Source organism: Colletotrichum siamense (genome assembly GCF_013390195.1).
Source record: "Colletotrichum siamense strain Cg363 chromosome Unknown KSG_Cg363_contig10, whole genome shotgun sequence".
NCBI lineage: Eukaryota > Fungi > Ascomycota > Sordariomycetes > Glomerellales > Glomerellaceae > Colletotrichum > Colletotrichum siamense.
The window spans coordinates 1,779,307-1,798,449 of record NW_023501023.1 but is presented as its reverse complement, the minus strand read 5'-3'; the positions used below and the strand labels follow the sequence as shown (position 1 = coordinate 1,798,449).

The 19,143-nt window shown below is 54.3% G+C and overlaps 6 protein-coding genes across 6 annotated transcripts; 3 read left to right on the top strand and 3 right to left on the bottom strand.

Moving 5' to 3' along the window:
• Nucleotides 1-255: 255 nt before the first annotated feature.
• CGCS363_v014383 (uncharacterized protein) lies at nucleotides 256-831 on the top strand (the record flags this gene model as incomplete). The annotated part of the gene is made up of 1 exon (XM_036646232.1): nucleotides 256-831. One exon carries the CDS (start codon nucleotides 256-258, stop codon nucleotides 829-831), a length of 576 nt encoding a protein of 191 aa, XP_036488438.1.
• A 1,311-nt stretch (nucleotides 832-2,142) lies between these two features.
• On the top strand, nucleotides 2,143-4,298 carry bcsl1b-2 (putative mitochondrial chaperone BCS1-B; the record flags this gene model as incomplete). Its single annotated transcript, XM_036646231.1, has 2 exons — nucleotides 2,143-2,436; nucleotides 2,508-4,298. The coding sequence occupies 2 exons, from the start codon at nucleotides 2,143-2,145 to the stop codon at nucleotides 4,296-4,298; spliced, it is 2,085 nt and encodes a 694-aa protein (XP_036488552.1).
• Nucleotides 4,299-8,905: 4,607 nt separating this feature from the next.
• On the top strand, nucleotides 8,906-10,581 carry hcs1-0 (Hydroxymethylglutaryl-CoA synthase; the record flags this gene model as incomplete). Its single annotated transcript, XM_036646230.1, has 4 exons — nucleotides 8,906-8,965; nucleotides 9,170-9,272; nucleotides 9,336-10,384; nucleotides 10,444-10,581. 4 exons carry the CDS (start codon nucleotides 8,906-8,908, stop codon nucleotides 10,579-10,581), a joined length of 1,350 nt encoding a protein of 449 aa, XP_036488551.1.
• Nucleotides 10,582-11,156: 575 nt separating this feature from the next.
• On the bottom strand, nucleotides 11,157-12,710 carry CGCS363_v014380 (Delta(24)-sterol reductase; the record flags this gene model as incomplete). The annotated part of the gene is made up of 1 exon (XM_036646229.1): nucleotides 11,157-12,710. One exon carries the CDS (start codon nucleotides 12,708-12,710, stop codon nucleotides 11,157-11,159), a length of 1,554 nt encoding a protein of 517 aa, XP_036488550.1.
• A 648-nt stretch (nucleotides 12,711-13,358) lies between these two features.
• est-1 (Esterase) lies at nucleotides 13,359-14,916 on the bottom strand (the record flags this gene model as incomplete). The annotated part of the gene is made up of 2 exons (XM_036646228.1): nucleotides 13,359-14,073; nucleotides 14,126-14,916. 2 exons carry the CDS (start codon nucleotides 14,914-14,916, stop codon nucleotides 13,359-13,361), a joined length of 1,506 nt encoding a protein of 501 aa, XP_036488565.1.
• A 2,507-nt stretch (nucleotides 14,917-17,423) lies between these two features.
• PEX14 (Peroxisomal membrane protein PER10) lies at nucleotides 17,424-18,644 on the bottom strand (the record flags this gene model as incomplete). Its single annotated transcript, XM_036646227.1, has 4 exons — nucleotides 17,424-18,134; nucleotides 18,185-18,495; nucleotides 18,552-18,558; nucleotides 18,612-18,644. 4 exons carry the CDS (start codon nucleotides 18,642-18,644, stop codon nucleotides 17,424-17,426), a joined length of 1,062 nt encoding a protein of 353 aa, XP_036488889.1.
• Nucleotides 18,645-19,143: the final 499 nt, after the last annotated feature.

The following is a 19,143-nucleotide window of genomic DNA, read 5'->3' as shown; positions in this document are numbered from 1 at the left end:
GATCCTGCTCCTCCTCTTGCTCTTGGTCTTGCCCCCAAAAGTAAAAGTTGGTGCTGGGACGAAAATTCCCAAAGCTCGGCATATCCTGTGCAGGCAGCCATGCCCCACTCATCGGCTTCGAGCTCGTCGGGAAGCTCTCGGCCATCCTCGAGATCATCCTCGGCCTCATCCTTGCGCTCGGGGAGTTCCAAAAAGTCGAGATCTTCCCAGGTCTCTCACTCCAACATTAAGAGTGATCACTGGGCCGTATCCTTCATGAAATGGACCACCGGCGCTCCGCTCGGGAAGCCTCTATCGCTGCGAAGAACCAAGGTCCACGAGATTGACGAGACTTGGGGCTTGTACCAGGACGATGCTTCAATCTACAGCGATAGCTCTTACACCCATTACGCGTGGGTCACCCCAAGATTCGACGACAGCATTTCCGAAATAGCGTCCAGGACAAGTAGTCGCTCGTCTGGCCGTCTTCGGAGGGAGCACCGGTCCAGAGCCCCGCCTCGCTTCGGACCGTCTCCCGCCATGCACCAGCCACCTCTTTTCCCGCAACACCCACATCCACCGGGGCCGCCGCCTCCACCCTTCATGCCGCCTCAGCACACATTTCACGACTACCATGGCTACGAAGACGAAGACGACGACGACGACGACGACGACGATGTCGCGAGCGGTTACGAAGATTATGGCACAGAACCGCAATTCCACCCACATCCTCACCCTCCTTTCCCGCCAGCGTCCGCACACCCGCCAGCGCCAGCCCCTGGTGGCGAAGCTCCCTTCATCGTTCTGAACGGCGGCGGCGGCGGCGGCGCTCACAAATACACGCCTTGGTGATTGAAATGTTCCGGATTGCAACATTTCGAAACTTTGCTTCGAATGAGTGAAAAATGGCTAGTTGCGTTCCAGGCGGTCTGCTCTTTTGACGGATTGTTGGGTCTCGGCGTAGGAAGAGAGACACACCTATAACTTTGACCCCCCCTTCACGTACCCAGAACGCAGGAGGGAAGAACAGAACCTCCAAGGAGAGGTCGGGTACGGCCAAACAACTTACAATATGTAATTGCAGTAACGAGATTATGATGGTCTGTGAGCGAAGAATGTGTTTGTATAGTTGCTAATATGATGATGAATTGCTGCTTGAGACCATTGCATCCAAGCCTGGTGCCGCGTGAAGTGGCCGTACATTAACGTCGTAGGACACAGCTCGAGCCAATGGAAGAACAGGTGGATATGCGTCATTCGGAGAGCCCGCTGCACAGAACGTTGGCGCATGGCGTGGCTAAGCGCAGAGTTCTCAGCCACAACTTGGTTGGCCTCGGCGCTCCATCTGGCGCACCATCTCCAGGCAACCATCGCACCGTCGACCCTAGAGTGGAGAGTATGACCTTGGACTTGAATGGACTCAGCCTCTAACGGCTTTACCGGGTGTTGGGTCTTCTCATTCGTTGGTTTCGCGAGTATTCTTTTGCCGAGACGTCAGATGCCATTCATCCCACATGATGATATGCAGTCATCCTTTTCATCCTTTCCTGGGTCTTGCAGTCAGACAAGGTGCAGCTCCTCTTCTTACTCCTTCGACTAATCCAAACATGGTCCATTTGTTCCACCTGCGGATGGCTAGTCTCTTCGGACACGCAGTCGTGAAGCATAACCTGGCGAAGGCACCGGCCAGCTCGCTGCGGCTGCTTAGCTTCTTCTTGCCCTCAAAGAATGTCTTCAAAAGGTTTCTGTTGCGTCCTCTCGCTGCGGCCCACCGCCCCTAGCCCTTCCGGAGTGACTCAAGTGAATGGATCGTGCCTGGCGGCCTCATCGTCTAGGCAATGTGATTGGCCCGTAGGAACCACAGAGGCAAATGCTGGCCTTCACGGAGATGTCTCTTCATGACTGGCTGGTTCCGGTCACGAACACAGATTGTGAGGCGGGATGGCTGCCTTCTCTGCGAGATATATACCTCAAGGCAGCCTGACCATATTCACGGGTTTCTTCACTCTGTGTCACCCACCCTTTCTCTCAAAACCCTCCCTCCGTCCCACATCACTTACAACTCTGAACTGGCCTCCAAACACACAAGCCGTTCGAATCACCACAATCATTCATTTCCAAGAGCCGGCCCTCAAAAACAATTCCCCAAACCCCATAGACATCATGGAAACTTTTCCGCAACCCGCCTCCTGCGCGGACCCCTTGAATACATCCGAGTCCATCGCGGCTCAGGCGCCTCCTCAAATGGCACTGCTGGATTTCTTTTTCCCCGGGTTCAGCGTCTTCTCGACCGCCTTCCAAAAGTATCTAGGCATCGATCTCAACGTCTACATACCCCTGGTTATCCTCTGCGGTGGAGCAACATTCGCATGGCGCTACTTCAGCGATTACCTTTGGGAGAAGATTGATACCTATCTCATGTCCACGGTCGAGGTCCGCACCGACGATGAAATCTACGTAAGTATGGTTCAAAGATTCAGTCGTGATGGGTGACATACTTCATGACCAAAAAAGCTGAACTCGGATAGAACATTCTCATGTCTTGGGTCGCCGCCCAACGCTTTGCCAAGAACTCTCGGCGGTTCGTCGTCAACACAAACCTGAACTCGCGGTCCTGGTTCCTTTGGCGCTGGGATGATGATGACGAGGAGGACAGCGATTCTGGGGAAGCGTCAAGCGAGCCGGGCCCGAAGAAGAAGCCCCTGGCTTACACACCCAGCTTTGGTAGCCATACCTTTTGGTACCGCGGTCACCTGCTACTCTTCAAGCGTAGCCAGAACCAGCAACAAGCCTCTTACCTGGTCGTTAGCGAGCGCGAAGAAATCAGTGTTTCCTGCTTTGGTCGTAACCCCTGGATTCTCAAGGAGTTGCTCCAGGAGGCTCGAACCGAGTACCTCAAGAAGGATTCTCAAAAAACAATGATCTACCGCGGTAGTACACGTGCCGGCATGACGGAGCCCTCATGGCAGCGGTGCATGGCGCGCACATCTCGACCCTTCTCCACTGTTATTCTCAATGAAAAGACGAAGCAAGAGCTCGTGGAAGATGTCGCCGATTACCTCTCACCTGCAACCCGGAAGTGGTATTCGAACCGTGGAATACCTTGGCGGCGCGGTTACCTATTGACCGGCCCCCCTGGAACCGGCAAGTCCTCTTTGTCGCTTGCTCTGGCGGGATTCTTCAAGATGAGGATCTATATAGTCAGTCTGAACTCCATCTCTGCCAACGAGGAAAATCTTGCCACACTCTTCGCAGAGTTGCCACGCCGATGTGTAGTTCTTCTCGAGGACATTGACACTGCTGGTCTTACCCACACGAGGGAGGACTCGACGGCTGAAAACTCCGATGCCAAGGAGGGGTCTAGCGACATGGTACCTGGACAGACCACCCCGGGCAACGCCACAACGACAACAAATTCGAGCAGGCTGTCACTCTCTGGTTTGCTAAACATATTGGATGGCGTGGCTAGTCAAGAGGGCCGTGTACTGATCATGACGACAAATCACGTGGAGAAGCTCGACAAGGCTCTCATTCGACCTGGTCGCGTGGATCTTGTGGTAAAGTTCACACTTGCCGACGAGGAGATCATCGGGTCCATATTCAGAGCCATCTTTGCTCCCCTCGAAGGTGACGAGAATGAAGCCGCCCAGCAGATGCAGAGCCTCAAAGACTCCGAAGACGAGAAGGCTTTGGCCGAGCAACAGGCCATACGTACAGCTGAGATTAAGTTCAAGGTCGACAAACTATCGAGGGATTTCGCAACAAAGATCCCTGCCCACGAGTTTAGTCCAGCTGAGATTCAGGGGTTCCTTATGAAGCACAAGCGTAGCGCCGAGAATGCGGTTGCAGGCGCTGCAGAATGGGTTGTGGAGACGCGCAAGGAGAAGAAGGAGAAGGAATTAAAAGCTGCTGAGGAGAAGCGGCAGGCCGAAGCTGAGAAGAAGGAGGAAGGGGAGAAGAAGAAAAGAGAGGAAGAGGGAAAAAAGTCGGAAGAGTCGGTGGAGGAGAAGGAAGCTGACAAGGTGCGTAGGAAGCAGGAGAGCAAGGAGAAACGCAACGTTGAGAAGAAAAAGATGAGGAGCAAGCCAAACAAGGAAAATTCCCCCGACTCCTCAAGCGATTCGGAGTCCGGTTCCGGCTCCGATGTGGATGCTACTACCGAGGTTGCGGAGACGGCAGCGGCGAAGGGGGCGGCCGAGGCGGAAGAACAGGTGACAGAACCGCCGGTCCCGTTGACTGATGGAGCGAAAACCGAGGGTGGAGGTGACGAGACCACCCGAAAGAGAGACTCGGGCTACGGTACCCCGGTGGAGATTTGAGTTGCATTGCTAGCACTCGAACGAGCTTATTCTGGTACACGAGAGTGCATTGACCGGCGTTTGGGACGGTTCACTTGTAAATGGGGAATTCCGACAGATGACTACGTATCCATGTCACTGCGCTCGTCTTTGTAAATGCGCATCTCAAGCAGCTGCTTTGCGGAAAACCGCACTAGGATACCTTCTATCAAACCCAACTTTTCGGGTTCGATGATGTCCATTACAATGCGTCTATCGCAACGTTGTTCTTGTGGCCGGCCAAAAAAGCCAGGCATAGTGAACGATGACGCTGGGCTGGGTTGGGTTCGTCAACTTAGTCCAGTGATCGGACTAACTTGGCTGCTGTAATTCTTTCTCGGTTGGGTTAGAAAACCGGCTCACATAGACCAACCGGAAGAAATCCCTACGATGGGTGTCTCATTCATATGTGTGAGCCAGTGCATATGGAAGACGAATAGCCTACTAGCTCGACCATGATGGCAGTCTGCATAGTGCCTCAGGAAACGGAATATCCACGAACAAACCTCGATTTCGCAGTCTTTGCGGAGAAGGGCCAATCAGGGCACCCGAGGCAAGTCCGATGGACGGAAAGGGCACAATAAAGGAGAAAAAAAAAAAAGGTCGGGGGTGGGGGGCAGGCGCAGCTGAATCCGAGTTGCGACCTAGGGGACTTGAAGGGCGGTTCAGATTTTGGACGACATTTTGCCTGTGCTGAGACGGCAGTGAGCGTGGGATGAAGGGCATGTTTTTCATGCTCTCTGAAAGGGAGAAGCCGGAACCTGTGTTCGTAAAGGAGGGGTTTTGAACCATGTGCCAGGGCCAGAGGGCCGATGCGAGCGCGGAGATGTGCGGGTATGGCGATGACGGAGACGACAGGCCAAGGAGAAAATTTTTGCTGGATTTTGAGTCTGGTTACACTCGGTCGAAGAAGCTCGGATTTCGAGCAAGACACGCGGGTGAAGCTGGGATGACACCATAGCCTGGCCAAAGAGTGACGGCAAGTGCAGACCCAAGGCGACTTCTTCGTCGAGCAAAAAAAGTACCTCAAGCAATGTGGTGTAGACGTTGAGGGAATATAACCAAGTATGCATCGAGACGGGGGGAGCTTTCCAGGGTGGGTGACTCGGAGCATCGGTGTCGGCCACTGTGACGGAGGAGGACTCAGATGTCAGAAGAGGTTGAGGAGGAGGAGGGCCCACGTCTCTCGGAGGGCCGATGCGGCTTCGATATCGAAACAGATGTGGTAGTGAATGGGACGACTTGCTCAAGTCGAGGTGATCCATTCAGAAGAGGTGGGGGACAAGGGTGGCGCGGCGGCTAAGAAGGAGTAATGGCGACTCTGTTACGTACAGTCCCCGAAGCAGAAGTACCTTGGTGACATCTCGTTGCCCGACGACGACGACGACGACAACGACGATGACCTAAGGTAGCCAAGGCGAGGCAAGATGCAGTTGAGGTTGTCAGCTGCGCAAGGTTTGTAGTTTCGGCAAGGCGAAAGACTCAGCCACAGTCAAGACGCATAACAAGAGTCCCGCGTATGTTTGTGGATAAGTAGGTAGATGACTGTGAATTTTAAAGCTGTTCAGTCTCGTTCGAGTTCGAGGCCGAAGCCGCCACGCCCCGAGCGAAACAGAGACTCGGAGCTGCCAAGCCATGCGAGCCGCGGGCTACGGCCTTGGTGTGGGTTTCGTGCGGTCTTTTCCCCCCCTGTCTTTTTCTGTTCTTTTCACACTGACGCCGGCGTTCGAGAAGAAGAAGAAGGAGGGAGGGAGGGGAAAAGATGCGAGAACGGCTTGTCCAGTGGAGCCTCAAGTGCGCAACCCGGAACATGGATGAGAGTCTCTCAAGCATCGCCCACAATGTGCAGGCCCTGCTACGTTATCAAGTACCTTTGGACGCCCTTGGCGAGTCCGGTGCGTGCGTGAGTACCGTTCGCTTCCAAGATCAGCCGCCATGTCCTTATCCGCTTACCCGTTTTCGCGCAGGCCAAATTGCGATCCCAGGTAATCAAAGAGACAGAAGCAAACAAACTCGTTGAAGAACTGCAGATGTGTCACGTACGTACGGGTACCCAAGACCGCAGCCGGGACCGACGAGCCGGATGGGAGGGGCGCAAAATCCTGTCTGTTTGAGCTTGAAGAAGAGCGTGGGCATCGCATCGCGTCGCATCGCGTCGCATCGCATCGCATCTTCAGTGACTACCTAGGTAGTATACCTACCTATACCTACCTACCTACGAATAGCCCACTCAGATGGGTTACTGATTGATAAGGTACCTGAGGTAAGGTACTTACTTCACTTCTCGCAGGTCCCACTCATTGTTCCCGAAAAGACCCCACTGGGGGTGTTCCGATACCTGTGAGGCTATGACTTTCACATCTTCACTATGTACTATGTACGCAGTAGGTCCCCTCATCAAGTCTCGAGGCGGGCAGGGGGAGCAGGGTGGCAGGGCATTCAACGTTGAGCGCCTTGTATGTTTTGAGGGCCCAAACTTGGTGGTGAAGGAGGGAGGGGACGTGGATTTCCCGTCCATCTTGCCCACCCCTCCACCCCCCTCCCCCCACCAACAAAAGACCACGACGTGTACAGACACAGGTGCGTATTGCGGCACACACAAAGCAAACACACACAAACACACATTGCTTCCAAACACTTGTACTTTTTCAACAAAACACACATCTCTCCGTCGTAGAAAGTTCTCTGCACCTACCGCTACCGCTGCCGCACCCGCACCGCATCCGCAGCGCACCCGCACCCTGCCTGAACTCACGGCCCGCAGCAGCTCAACCTCACCACCACCTACCTAGTATCTCCTACCTTACCTACCTATGCAACACCTAACTTCATCGTTACCCTACCTTCGGGTCTGCCTTGGGCAAGGGTTGCAGGGCAAGACACGATGACAGTTGGCAAGGCATGCTCTGCATCAGTCATGATGGATGCAGTGTTGGCATGGCAAACCACCGCCAGACTGGTCACAAAGGCAAGGTTAACCAGCCGAGCAGGGAGGGGGGCCTGTGATCCTCCGGGTCCGATGCACCGGCCAGTTGAGGACACAGCACGTCGTCTTTATTTTTACTTGTACTGCGTATTCTGCGAACCCGCCCTCAGCTCTGGCAGCCATGTCCCGCCATGTTGCGGCATGACGGAAAATAACTTGGCAAGCAGGTGCCAGTATCGGGCCAAGAACGAGGTAGAGGCATTGGTCAAGGCCGAGGGATTACTTCTGACGCAGAGAAAGAGAAGGGTAGAAAAACCTCGCATGATTCGAACCGTAGCGTAACAGGCGTCCTGTGTCCGCTGCCCAACAGACATGAAAAGGCTCCGTGCAGTCCGGATGCCGGCTCCGGACGGACAAGACCTGGAGGACATGGAAGGCTAGCTGTAGCTCAGGTTGCGCCTTCGTAGAGCTTCTCTTGGATACAACAGAGGGGGAAGGTCACGCCATTATTGAAGCGGTCCGTCGCTGGACGTTAGCTTTCGCGCCTTTGAGACTGATAGGGGATGGCTTTATTACTGGACTGGTTAGATTTGGTCTGGTAGGTATAGTGTGCCTCCATCATCCGCGCACACTCCCCTCCTCACCTCGTCCGTCACACATGCACACCCGTCACTGGTGCTGTTGGTCCCCTGATTTTCGTTTTTCGTTTTTAATTTTTAATTTTGTTCTTGCTTTCCTTCTTCCTTCATCAGGCCAGGCATCGGAACCTACATCTGCCCCTGCATTGAGCAAGTCTTCCTCAAGCTTGACCCGTCCCGCTCTGCTCTGTATCGACTGCGTAGCTGTCTATGTACCTTGTCGTTCTTTAATGCCCCGTCCCCGTCCCCGTCCCGTCCCAATCCATTCCATTCCATCCCATCCCATCCCATCCCCATCCTGGGTGTCCTATCCTGTCCTGGCCTCTCCGGGTCCCGTTCTGTCCTGTCCCATCCAAGTGTAGTGCTATCCATTGATGGATGGATACCTTACTCGACGCCCATTGCACCGCCGTGGTGTGTTGCTACGTCAGTGGGGATTAATATTAAAACACTCCCCTCTGTGCCTTTGCCTCCCGCTGTTAGTCTCCTATCATCTGCAGAGCTGTGGAAAATTAAAATAAAAAAAATCATAAACGCCCCTCGTCTCGGTCTCGACACTTCTCTCCGTCTCGTCTCGTCTCTAGGCACACCTTTTTCCCTCTCTTTCCCCCCGAAAAAAATCCTACTTGTACTCTCCGACTGCCACCTGCTACTCCTCTTCTCTACCCTCTTCATCCTCCTGCTCCGCATCCACCTCCAAAGTTTGCGCAATTCATCCGCCCTCAAGCAAACAAACCCGCCTTCCCTACCAATAGGTGCGTTGGGTCTCGCTGCCCCTCCCCCTCTCTCAACCTCGACCACCCCAGCAACCACATGTTGCTGGAGTGCTGAACCCTGGCTCTCTCTTTCTGCATGTTGGGCACCTCTGCGACTGCTCTGCCGATTTGTTGAAACGGCGGTGAAAGCCCGTCGAGTTCAAAAACAAAGAAAGCTCCTGGCTAACTCTACAATCTGACAGACCATTCCAATCTTCCGCAATCTTTCTCCTCTCCCCGTTCTTCAGCCTAATTGAATCCCTCTCCAAAATGGCTTCCCGCCCTCAGAACATTGGCATCAAGGCCATTGAGATCTACTTCCCCAGCCAGGTAAGTCGCTAGACACAGAAAGCTCTCAGTCACCCCGAGAAAAAAAAAAAACACTCTCTACCCCGCCGAAATCGCAACCCACCCTTCACCACTCGCTGATTACCCCTCTCCTTGCTCGTCTGCGTCGCTACCCTCGAAGCCCTTTTGTGTGATTTTCCGCCTCTAGGAGCAATTGCTCGCTAACACTCTGCCCTTAACAAACAGTATGTCGAGCAATCTGAGCTTGAGACTTTCGATGGCGTCAGCGCCGGCAAGTACACTATCGGCCTTGGCCAGACCAAGATGGCTTTCTGCGACGACCGCGAGGGTACGCCGAACTATCATAGTCCTGTTTTCGCACAAGCTCGGTTTTAACTCTCCCATCTTGCAGATATCTACTCTTTCGCTCTGACCGTCACCTCCAACCTCCTGAAGAAGTACAACGTCGACCCCAACTCCATCGGTCGCCTCGAGGTCGGTACTGAGACCATTCTGGACAAGTCCAAGTCGGTCAAGACCGTGCTCATGCAGCTCTTTGGCGACAACACCAACATTGAAGGTGTTGACACCGTGAACGCCTGCTACGGAGGAACGAACGCTTTTTTCAACACTGTCAATTGGATCGAGTCATCTGCCTGGGACGGTCGCGATGCCATCGTTGTCGCCGGTGACATCGCCCTTTATGCTAAGGGAAATGCCCGCCCTACGGGCGGTGCTGGTGCCGTCGCCATGCTCGTCGGTCCTAACGCTCCCGTGGTTTTGGAGCCTGGCCTGCGCGGCACCTACATGCAGCACGCCTACGACTTCTACAAGCCCGACCTGACCAGCGAGTACCCTTACGTCGACGGCCACTACTCGGTTAACTGCTACACCAAGGCCCTGGACGCTGCCTATCGCGAGTACAACAAGCGCGAGGCCAAGCTGTCCAACGGCGACGCTGCCCCCAAGGCGGGCCTGGACCGATTCGACTACCTTGCTTTCCACGCCCCCACTTGCAAGTTGGTTCAAAAGTCGTACGCTCGTCTGCTATACCACGACTATCTTGCCGATGCCGACAGCTCCGTCTTTGCTGAGGTTGCTCCCGAGTTGCGCGATATGGACTACGAGAAGTCTCTGACAGACAAGGTCGTTGAGAAGACGTTCATGGCGCTCACCAAGAAGAAGTTCCAGGAGAGAGTGAACCCCAGCATCCAGGTCGCCACCCTCTGCGGCAACATGTACTGCGGCAGCGTCTGGGGCGGTGTCGCTAGCTTGCTGTCTCATGTTGATGCCGCCACCCTCAGCGGAAAGCGCATCGGTGTCTTTAGCTACGGCTCCGGCCTCGCTGCCTCCTTCTTGTCTTTCCGCATTAATGGAGATGTGACTCCTCTCGCCAAGGTCCTTGATATCCCCGCAAGACTGGAGGCCCGCCGCAAGGTGGCTCCTGAGACCTATGATTCTGTAAGATATGATACCTCTTCAGGCTACGAAATTGAATGAGCAGCTAACATATGAACTAGATGTGCGACCTTCGCAAACAGGCTCACCTCCAGAAGGGCTACGCACCCAAAGGTGATGCTTCCACCATCGCCCCCGGTACCTACTACCTCGAGCACATTGACGAGATGTTCAAGCGATCCTACAGCGTCAAGGCATAAGCTGTATCGCAATTGCGAACAGATACACATTTCCTTTTTCGATCTTGGACTTGCGCACGGATAGAGGCGGATGCATAGATCTTGCGACATCACTGCTGCAAAAAGCATAGGCCAGCATGAGGTAGTTAATCTGAGAGGAGGAGCAGAGGCGCCACGGGTCGCGATGGATGTGAACCTAGATACGGGGATCATGTCGCGAGGATGTCTCTCGTAATAGTGATTGTATATACCGGCCAGATGGGGTTATTCGAGCATCGAGATGATGAGGCCAGGGTAAAAGAGAGATATGAATGAATTGAAACGGCTTTTTATGTTAATGAAGTCCTCCAGAGTAACAACCTTCAAATCTTGCAGCCGTGACTTCGCGCCTGTATTACCGCGTCCCATGCGCCTACAATGCCTCTTCTTGTCTGTCCACTTTTGATATTTTCATCTAGCGGCAAAGCCGCCGGTGATGCCACTACCACACCGGTACATGTCACAAAGAGCACAATCTCATTCAATTGTTCGTATGCTCAGTCGTTCGTTTCCAAACATGTTGTACTCCAATGCCAACTTCGCCTGGTTGAACTTGCCTACTGCTCACGCCTGTACTTCCACTCTGCGTGGCGATGCAGGTGGTAATCCTTACTCTGGATAGCTTTCCAGATACCATAAAGGCCGCCGATGGGCGGCTTCGACTTTACAACTTGGCGCCAGTTCTTAAGCTCCTCTTTCCGGGCATCGACATCAACCTTGACCTTGTTGTAGACCGTTGGTAGGGTCGTAGCGCCATACTTGACACGAAGTCCGTCATACCACTCACGATCATAGGCCTGCCAGAATTCGTCCTCGGTGTAGTATGTGTGCGCGTATAGCCACTTCATCCCGCCGAGCTCGCGCAGCTTATGCTCGAGCGCGCGGTTCTTAGCCACGAACTCGTCAGGGTTCGCAGGGCCCCAACCCCAGAGGCCGATGTTGAGCATCGGTTTAGGCGCGGTAGTGACACTGCTCGAGCTGCTACCGGCTGCCGGTCGGGTCTCAATCTCGCCCGTGTGCGGGTGAAAGGTTGGCGGTGCCGTCTGCTTCAAGGGGCAAAGCCACAGCGGCCAGATGTTGAAGTTTTCGGCAGTGTAGTCCACGAAGCGCTCGGCGTTTTTGTAGGGGAGAGCGAGGTCCTGAACGACGAAGCGTGCCGACTCGCCACTCCCGTGCAGCGCACGATAGAGCATACGCGTGTGAAGAAAGTCGTCGAGAAACCAACGGGTGAAGCGCGTGAACGGCACGTACTTGAAGTAATCAAAGGCAGCAGCGCCGACCCAGAAGCCAGCTCGGTCATAGCGGAATAGATATTCGGCCAAGGGGACGAAATCGACGACAGGGGCAGTGCCTTCGATGGCACCGGAAGAGGCGCCAATGGTTCGGTCTTTGACGTGAAGATAGAACCAGGGATCCCAGGCGCCGCTGAAAGTCTGAGGCTTGCTGTCAGCGGGAATATCGTCCGTCAGCTTGCCGGTGATGATGACGCCGTGGTCCTTGGAGAAAAGGATGCCATCAACATAGTCGTTTTCCGGGTTCTTCGTCTCGGCCTGGACCGTCTCGACAGCCTCGGCGACGCTGTGAGTGCGGTGGTACGTCGTCTTCACGTACTTCTTGGCCTCGATCAGTTGAAGCTCAATCATGGTGGTGACACCTAGAGTACCGACGGCGCCAGCGGCGCCCCGGAAGAGGTCGGATCTCTCATCGCGGCTGGCGCGGACGACCTCGCCGTTTGCCAGTACAAGCTCGACCTCATTGATGGTATCATCGAAGAAGCCATGCTTGAAGCTCGAGCTCTCGCCTGCGGTACCGGCATAGCCTCCTCCGGCCGTGATGCCGGGAAACTCCATAACGACGGGGGGGATCAGGCCGTGACGAAGGGTGCTCTCAACAAGGCGGTCCATGGGGACATTGGGCTCGACCAGGGCGGTGCGCGCGGCTTTGTTGACCTCGAGAACATTGCCGAGGGCGCTGATATCAACGAAGCGATCTCGGCGGAAGGGACGGGTGCTGTTGGTCGAGCCGTGGAAGATGCGGTAGGGCTCCTTTCGGTCGAAGAACGACCGCACTGCAGCAGCAATTTTGGAGACAGTCTTCTTGTGGCGCTCCATGGTCGATAGTCGACAATCGGCAGGTGAGGTCGCGATGTCCGTAGAGCTACAGGGTGAGATTTTTTTTTTTTTTTACCCCAAATGCCCGCGCAGTGCCACGTTGGAGTAGGTGAGCTTGGAGTACCCGGCCAGGTAGGTAGGGAACCTGAGGTAAAATCAAGGTTCTGACAGGGGTATGTCTGTACACCAATGCACCTCCAGGGCTACCTTATATAGAGGGTGAAGTACGGATATCTTGCGAAGTAACATAGGTAGGCAACGTACTGCATAGTAAGGTAGGCCTTCGTAGCTTGTTAGCCCGGAAGAGAGCCCGGTTAAGTCAAAGCGCCCCGAAGCACAGTGGTCGCTATGCCCCTGCATACCCAGTTGAAATCGGGGAATTTGTATGAACGCAGCAGGGCAAGCTACTTATTTCCTCTACCTCTGTGTGATTCCAATTAAGCAACTATATTTCTTCATATTCGTTTCGACGCGCGGCCCTTTTCATGCGGCTCAATATCCGCTTGACCGACCTTCTTTACATATGTTTTCGTGAATAATTACATGACATGAGTGATGTAGATAGATACCTTACGTTGAACAGCCAGAAATCATAGGACCGCTTCGATACCTCAATCCCTTGCTGCTCTCGCCCCCGGTTTTGGCCGCTTACAGTTTTGGGACTGCCTCCGGTGTAGATTTCAAGCTCTCGTCTTTCTTTTGAAGGACTCTCTTTTGTATCTCCTCGTAACTAAGCGTGCTGAGCGACACGAACTCGCGAGGAACTTCCTCCAATGACTTGGCCTTGATAGTGGTTGCCTTGGACGATATGCTCTCCGGATTGCTGGTGACCGTCTTCATGAAACCAGTCCAACCCTCAAAGCAACGCTTAGCGTTGGGAATCTTGGCCAAGATCAGGGCAAAGCAGTGTGGCATTCCCTCATACTCTTCGAATACCACGGGCACGCCGTCTTCTCTTAGCTTGCGCGCCATGTACCTGTCCTCGTCCGCTAACAGCTCCCACCCCGTGCAAATGAAGACAGGCGGCGAACCTGCCCAGCTCTTGTTCATGACGAGAGTCACGAGCGGGTGCGCGATGAGATCGTCATCGGCATAAATGCTAGCGCGTGGGGGTTTTGCTGGCCAGGCTTCGCACGGCGGTGGGTTGTACTCGGCATATACGGAGGCCTTTGGCAGGTAGTCAAACTCCCAGTTGGATTCCCAGCTTGGGGAGCTTTGCGTGATATCCATCCATGGCGAGTTGAGGGCCAAACCGCTGGGCAGTGGTATTTCGCGTTCTTCCCCAAGCCATTGTATCTTCCGCTTCTGCCTGCGCAACTCCAGCAGCAGCTGCAGCAAGGCTAAGCTCAAATTACCCCCTGCACTGCCAATTTGTCAGTGCCGATGTCTTGATTTGGTTCATAATGACGACTCACCTGTCACCGGCTACAACGATGTTCTTCGGCTCAACTGCCTCATGATAGGCATCGGGTGGAGGATACAACAACGTCAAGTAAGAGACAAGAGCATCCATTAGGGCTGCAGGGAAGGGATGCTGCGGAGCCAGCCGGTAGCGGACAGAGTAAAGACGCCCGCCCGTCAGCTTGGCTATTTTTTTGGTAGCAGGTCGATGAGTCGCTGGATCGCAAAGATAGTACGCTCCTCCGTGAAGATACAAGACGGTCAGAGGGTTTGTGACCTCTCTCATCAGTTCATCGAACTTCTCTTTTTCTCCGATTGCCGGCGGTTTCGATTCGGAAGTGGCGCCAGCACGGTAGCCGGTCCATTCAGCCTCAACAGGCACAAGGTCTGGCAGTCTGAGATTGATTTCTGGCGTGCCCGGTGTTCGGAGCGATTGTATCGTGCCTACAACCGCGTCGCGGACGTCCGTCTCGGAGGAAGCAGGACTGGCATAAGTTGAAACCCATATTCTACCCTTGACGCCATTATCCCGATTTGCAAGCTTTTGGGATGAAGTGATGGATCGCGGTTTGCTGGCCATGAGATACGAGCGGAGGACAGCGACAATGAGCTCACTCCTTAAATCGAGGTATCTGGCGGGCTTCGACAGATGTAGGACGTGAAGCAGGGCCACCCGTGTTATCAGAGGCACCTTTGGCAGAAGTGAGAGCAATAACTTGAACTGCGCAGGGTCCATATCGAGTGGATTTGGGAAGCCCGATGAAGAAGAGGAAGAAGGACTGTTGAAGTTGGCAGGAGTAGACATTGTTCAAGTCGAGAGGATAGTGGTAGAGGGCTTCTAATATGAGTTGTGAGGTGAAGCAGACAGGCAATTGAACTTGAGCCAAGCCGCGTGCTATGCCTGACGTGGTTGAAACACTCCAATAATACGGTACCCTGGAAGAACAGGCTGCTACCCGTTGAGAAAGAGTCGCAACGGTCAAGGGCTCGTGGTCGACAAAAAGTTCAGATGAGAGGGGATTAACTGCGGTCCCTGGACGAAAGAGCCTGATCTGCATGCGTTGTACACCGACTGATGGTCCCGTTCGAGGAAGGTATCCAGAAGCAAGGATAGGGAGTGGAGGAGGGGGGAGGACGGAGACGAGGAAGCAGATGAGTAGAGAAGACGAGCTACTGCGTAGCAAATTTGCGTGTGGCCGGGAAGAGTAGCCGTTTACTGGGGGGAACGTCCTTGTAGACTGGGACGAACGACGATGAATGGGGATGAGAAAATGCAACGCTGGCGGATACTGACAGCCCCGCGTAACAGAGCAGAAAGGAATTGTTGAAGATGAAGGAAGACTACCTTGCGAGATGATGACTTGTAGACCTGTAGGTGCAGGGGGTGTTGATTAATGTGGTGAGAATGAGACAAATCGTGGGAGGGCTTATGACATGCTGCTTGGCAAGGAGCCTCGGTTGTTGTTGATGGGCTGAAGGCTGGGTAAGGTGCCTACCTAGATTGACGAATCGCTTGTGGCCGCCAGACGTTCGTGCAGTACGAGGTGCCTTAGATGCAGTAGTCCACTTGACCAAACGCTAGGTAGTTCCCCTGTCAAAATCCTTGCATCCTCTGTTGAAGTTTATCGGTGTGGTGGAAGACGGCACCAGGTTTGGAGATAAAACGTTCCTCATCATCGTGGCTAGTAAGTGAAGTGACATCTGCAAAAGAGGACAAGAAAGGACGATTGCAAAGCCCCGAGAGCCCGTCGGAGCAATTTGTGCCGTGGCGAACCCAGTGAGAAGTCGCCGATGAAGGAGGACGGTCCTGCGATTTGAGTGGCCAACGGGAGCGCGTTGCGGTATTCGTATTGAGCATGGTGGAAAGAGCCAGCGTCTCTCGAGACTCGAGAAGCAAGAGCTTCAAGCTTCAGGCGGAATCACGATTGAGATGGCAGATGGATCGCGGGGATGGGCCCTGCAGATGGCATGTTTCTCCCCACGACCAGATGACAAGGCACCACCATCATTGGTCGTCAGCAGGGCGCTCCGTAGCGTCCGGGACAGGGCCGCAACGTCGGTCGAAATAGGAAATGGTTGCGGATGGAGACGCTCGACACCAGACTGTTGGCTCTGCTGCGGCCTGGACCTGCCGAACCGACAAATCATCGGCTCCATTGCTTCTAGAAAGTGGGATCAACAGAAAGGTGGACATGTCAAGTGCCGTGGTGCCTTTCCTTCCTTAGAAGATATCATACGCTACAGGTAAGGTAAGGTATCAGACATTGGCACATTGGTATCTTTTCTTCATCTCAAGCCACCCTTCACCTCAGCTCATGCAACTGAGCTTTTGTTAGCTGAGCATGAGAGTGATCTGCACCCGTTGCCGAATCAAGGAGAATTTACGAAAATGCACCCTTGGCCCGTCCACTTAGAGAAATAAGAAACGCACCCAACACTGCGGCTCTGGCAATATCGCAAAGCAAAGCACAGCACAGCATAGCACAGCACAGTGACAGACATGTGGCCTAGCACCTCGTGCAACCTGCAGTTACCTACGTCGGCCCACGCCACCCAATTTCAGAATCACTTGCGAAATCGACAGATACTTGACCACACTGGGCTGAGCTATTTGCGGCTCGCCTTATTTCCCGGCAACTACCAATTGCGGGACAGCCCCTCGCCCATGCCCCCTTACACACACAACAACCCGGCCATGAAACGGTCGATCTGAACAATACGACTCTGCCAATCGCCGTTTGAGGGCTCCGAGCCTCTGTTGTGCCATGTACGAATTTGCCTATCGTGTCGCTTATTTTGAGGGCATGGACATTGCCAAACCCTCAACTCCAACTGATCCGGGCCAACATCTCAAGCTCATTATACCTGCAGGGCTGGCTCGCCTTGTCCTTCCGGGGGTTCAAGGCACGGAGTTAACCCGGCGCCCGCAAGCAGCCCTTTCGACATCACCCCCTACACGAACCTTCCCCACGAAACTCTGCTCGCTGGTGCTGGCCGCCCACAGGCTGCAACTCAATGACACTGAGCCCGCATGAAACACGTCAAGCGCCGCTCCCTTCCGACTCGCCGCCGGCTACTTGCCTGTCGTCGCGGTCAGCTAGGATGGCTGTCGGATGGCTTTCGCGCGTGGCACGAAGCCAGGCAAACGGCACTATTAAAATATCAAACACTCTGGCACACCATTTTGACATTGTATCTTGAATTGGATTGATATATGCCGGCTTACGCAAGCCCATGACTACAATGGCTCCCTTGCACGAACCTGATTACTGTACAAAAGAGAAAAGAACATCGAAACTAGGACAACTTCCTTCACGAGCTCGTGGCCTCTTGTTGCGAGCTACCCCCAGCAGACTCAGCGCCGTTTGTTGTCGTCGACGACGCCGCCGCAGAGTCCTTGTTGGCCATGGCCATCTGCCATGCCGGGATCGAGGCCTTTCCACCAGGCTTGCCGCTGAGCGGAGAGGGTCGGTTGAAACTGGGTGTTGCCGTGGTCTTTGTTGTTTCGACAGTGCTCGCCGCGTCCTTGTCCCCGCCCTGGCTTCCGTTGCCGGCAGCCCCAGTGGTGCCAGCAACAGAAGCTACGGGCGCAACACTTCCGCCATTTCGCAATCCATTCGTGCTCGGGGGTGCTGCAGCGGCCGACATTCTCTGGGTGATCAATGTCTTCAGACTGGTGAGTTCTGAATTAACCTCCTTGAGTCTGTTATCGGTAGTATCCTTTTGCGTTTCCATGGCCTTAGGGATCGAAGCCTTGAGAACTTGGACATCATCCTTGATGCGCTGTGCTTCCGACTCCCTTCGCGCGTTTGCAGACCGAAGCTCCTTGACCACAGACTCAAGTTCCGTGAGCGCTGTATCGAGCTTCTCTGTCCGCTCCTTCTCCGCCTCCTTGAGAGCTTCAGTATCTTTGGCCAGCTGCTCAACCAATCCGAACGCTTTGTCGAATTGCTCCTCAATGGACTTCTTGTCTTGCTCGAGCTTCTCGGGTGTTGGGGGAGCGATCATCGGATAAACATATCGCTGGGTTCGTTAGTTGCCACATGTTAGACGCGTCTCTACACAGTTCATACCTTGGCCAGAGCATACGCGCCGTAGCCAACGCCTCCGACGACGGTCGCCATGATAAACCAGTCTCTCCAGTCTCTCTTGGGAGGCGGTGGGGGCGGTTGCCATGCTGCATACTGAGGAGGATATGATTGATAGTACTGTTGCGGTGGTTGCTGCTGGGCGACCGGCATCGGAGTCGGGGCGGCAGTTGGGGCCGGTTGCGCGCCGACTCTGGCAAGAGCGGCATCGATCTCCTCTTGTGTAAGGTTCTTGGTTCGCAGGAAGGCCACGCGATTATCAATGGACGAGCTCGCGACACTTGGGTCCTGGAGAACTACGGGTTTATTAGTCTGATGAGTCGCACTCCATAGGCTCGGTTCGGGTACTGACATTGCGTCTACGTTCAGTTAGCAATCAACAGAGGAAGCAATGGAATCAGGCCCAGCCTACCGCCGACACGACGATATCCTCTCGAATCGCCATGGTTGTTATTGTTGCCTTACCAGCCTCACCGCATCACCCAGTCGAGGAGGTGTCGTGTGATGGTTGCGACAGACACAGATGGCACATGTGTTCCTGAGAAGATGCCGTGGGAAGTCTGTAGCGCAGCTGGCGACAGATACGTAATACGGGGGGCCGGGTTTTGAACCGAGGCTTCGGCGCAGTCCAGCGCGGCTGGAGAACCCGTTAGTCTGGGGTGGCCCCTGCAGGGAAACACCCCGTCAGCCAGATGCAGCCGACATGACTAAGGTAGGCTTATGTATCTAAAGGTGCTAAGGAAACACCCGATAAACGAGGGAAGCCTCACGTGTTGGGCATCATTTAACCCCCCCCCAAAAAAAAAAAAAAAAAAAAAGTGGTGGTCCTGGCGCCTGCCTTATTGTTTGAGAGGTGCCTCTTGCAGCCAATCAGAATCGAGTAGAGCATTTTGTTTACTTCCCCCAGGGCAACAACACCGACCGACGACTTCTGCAACGGCTTT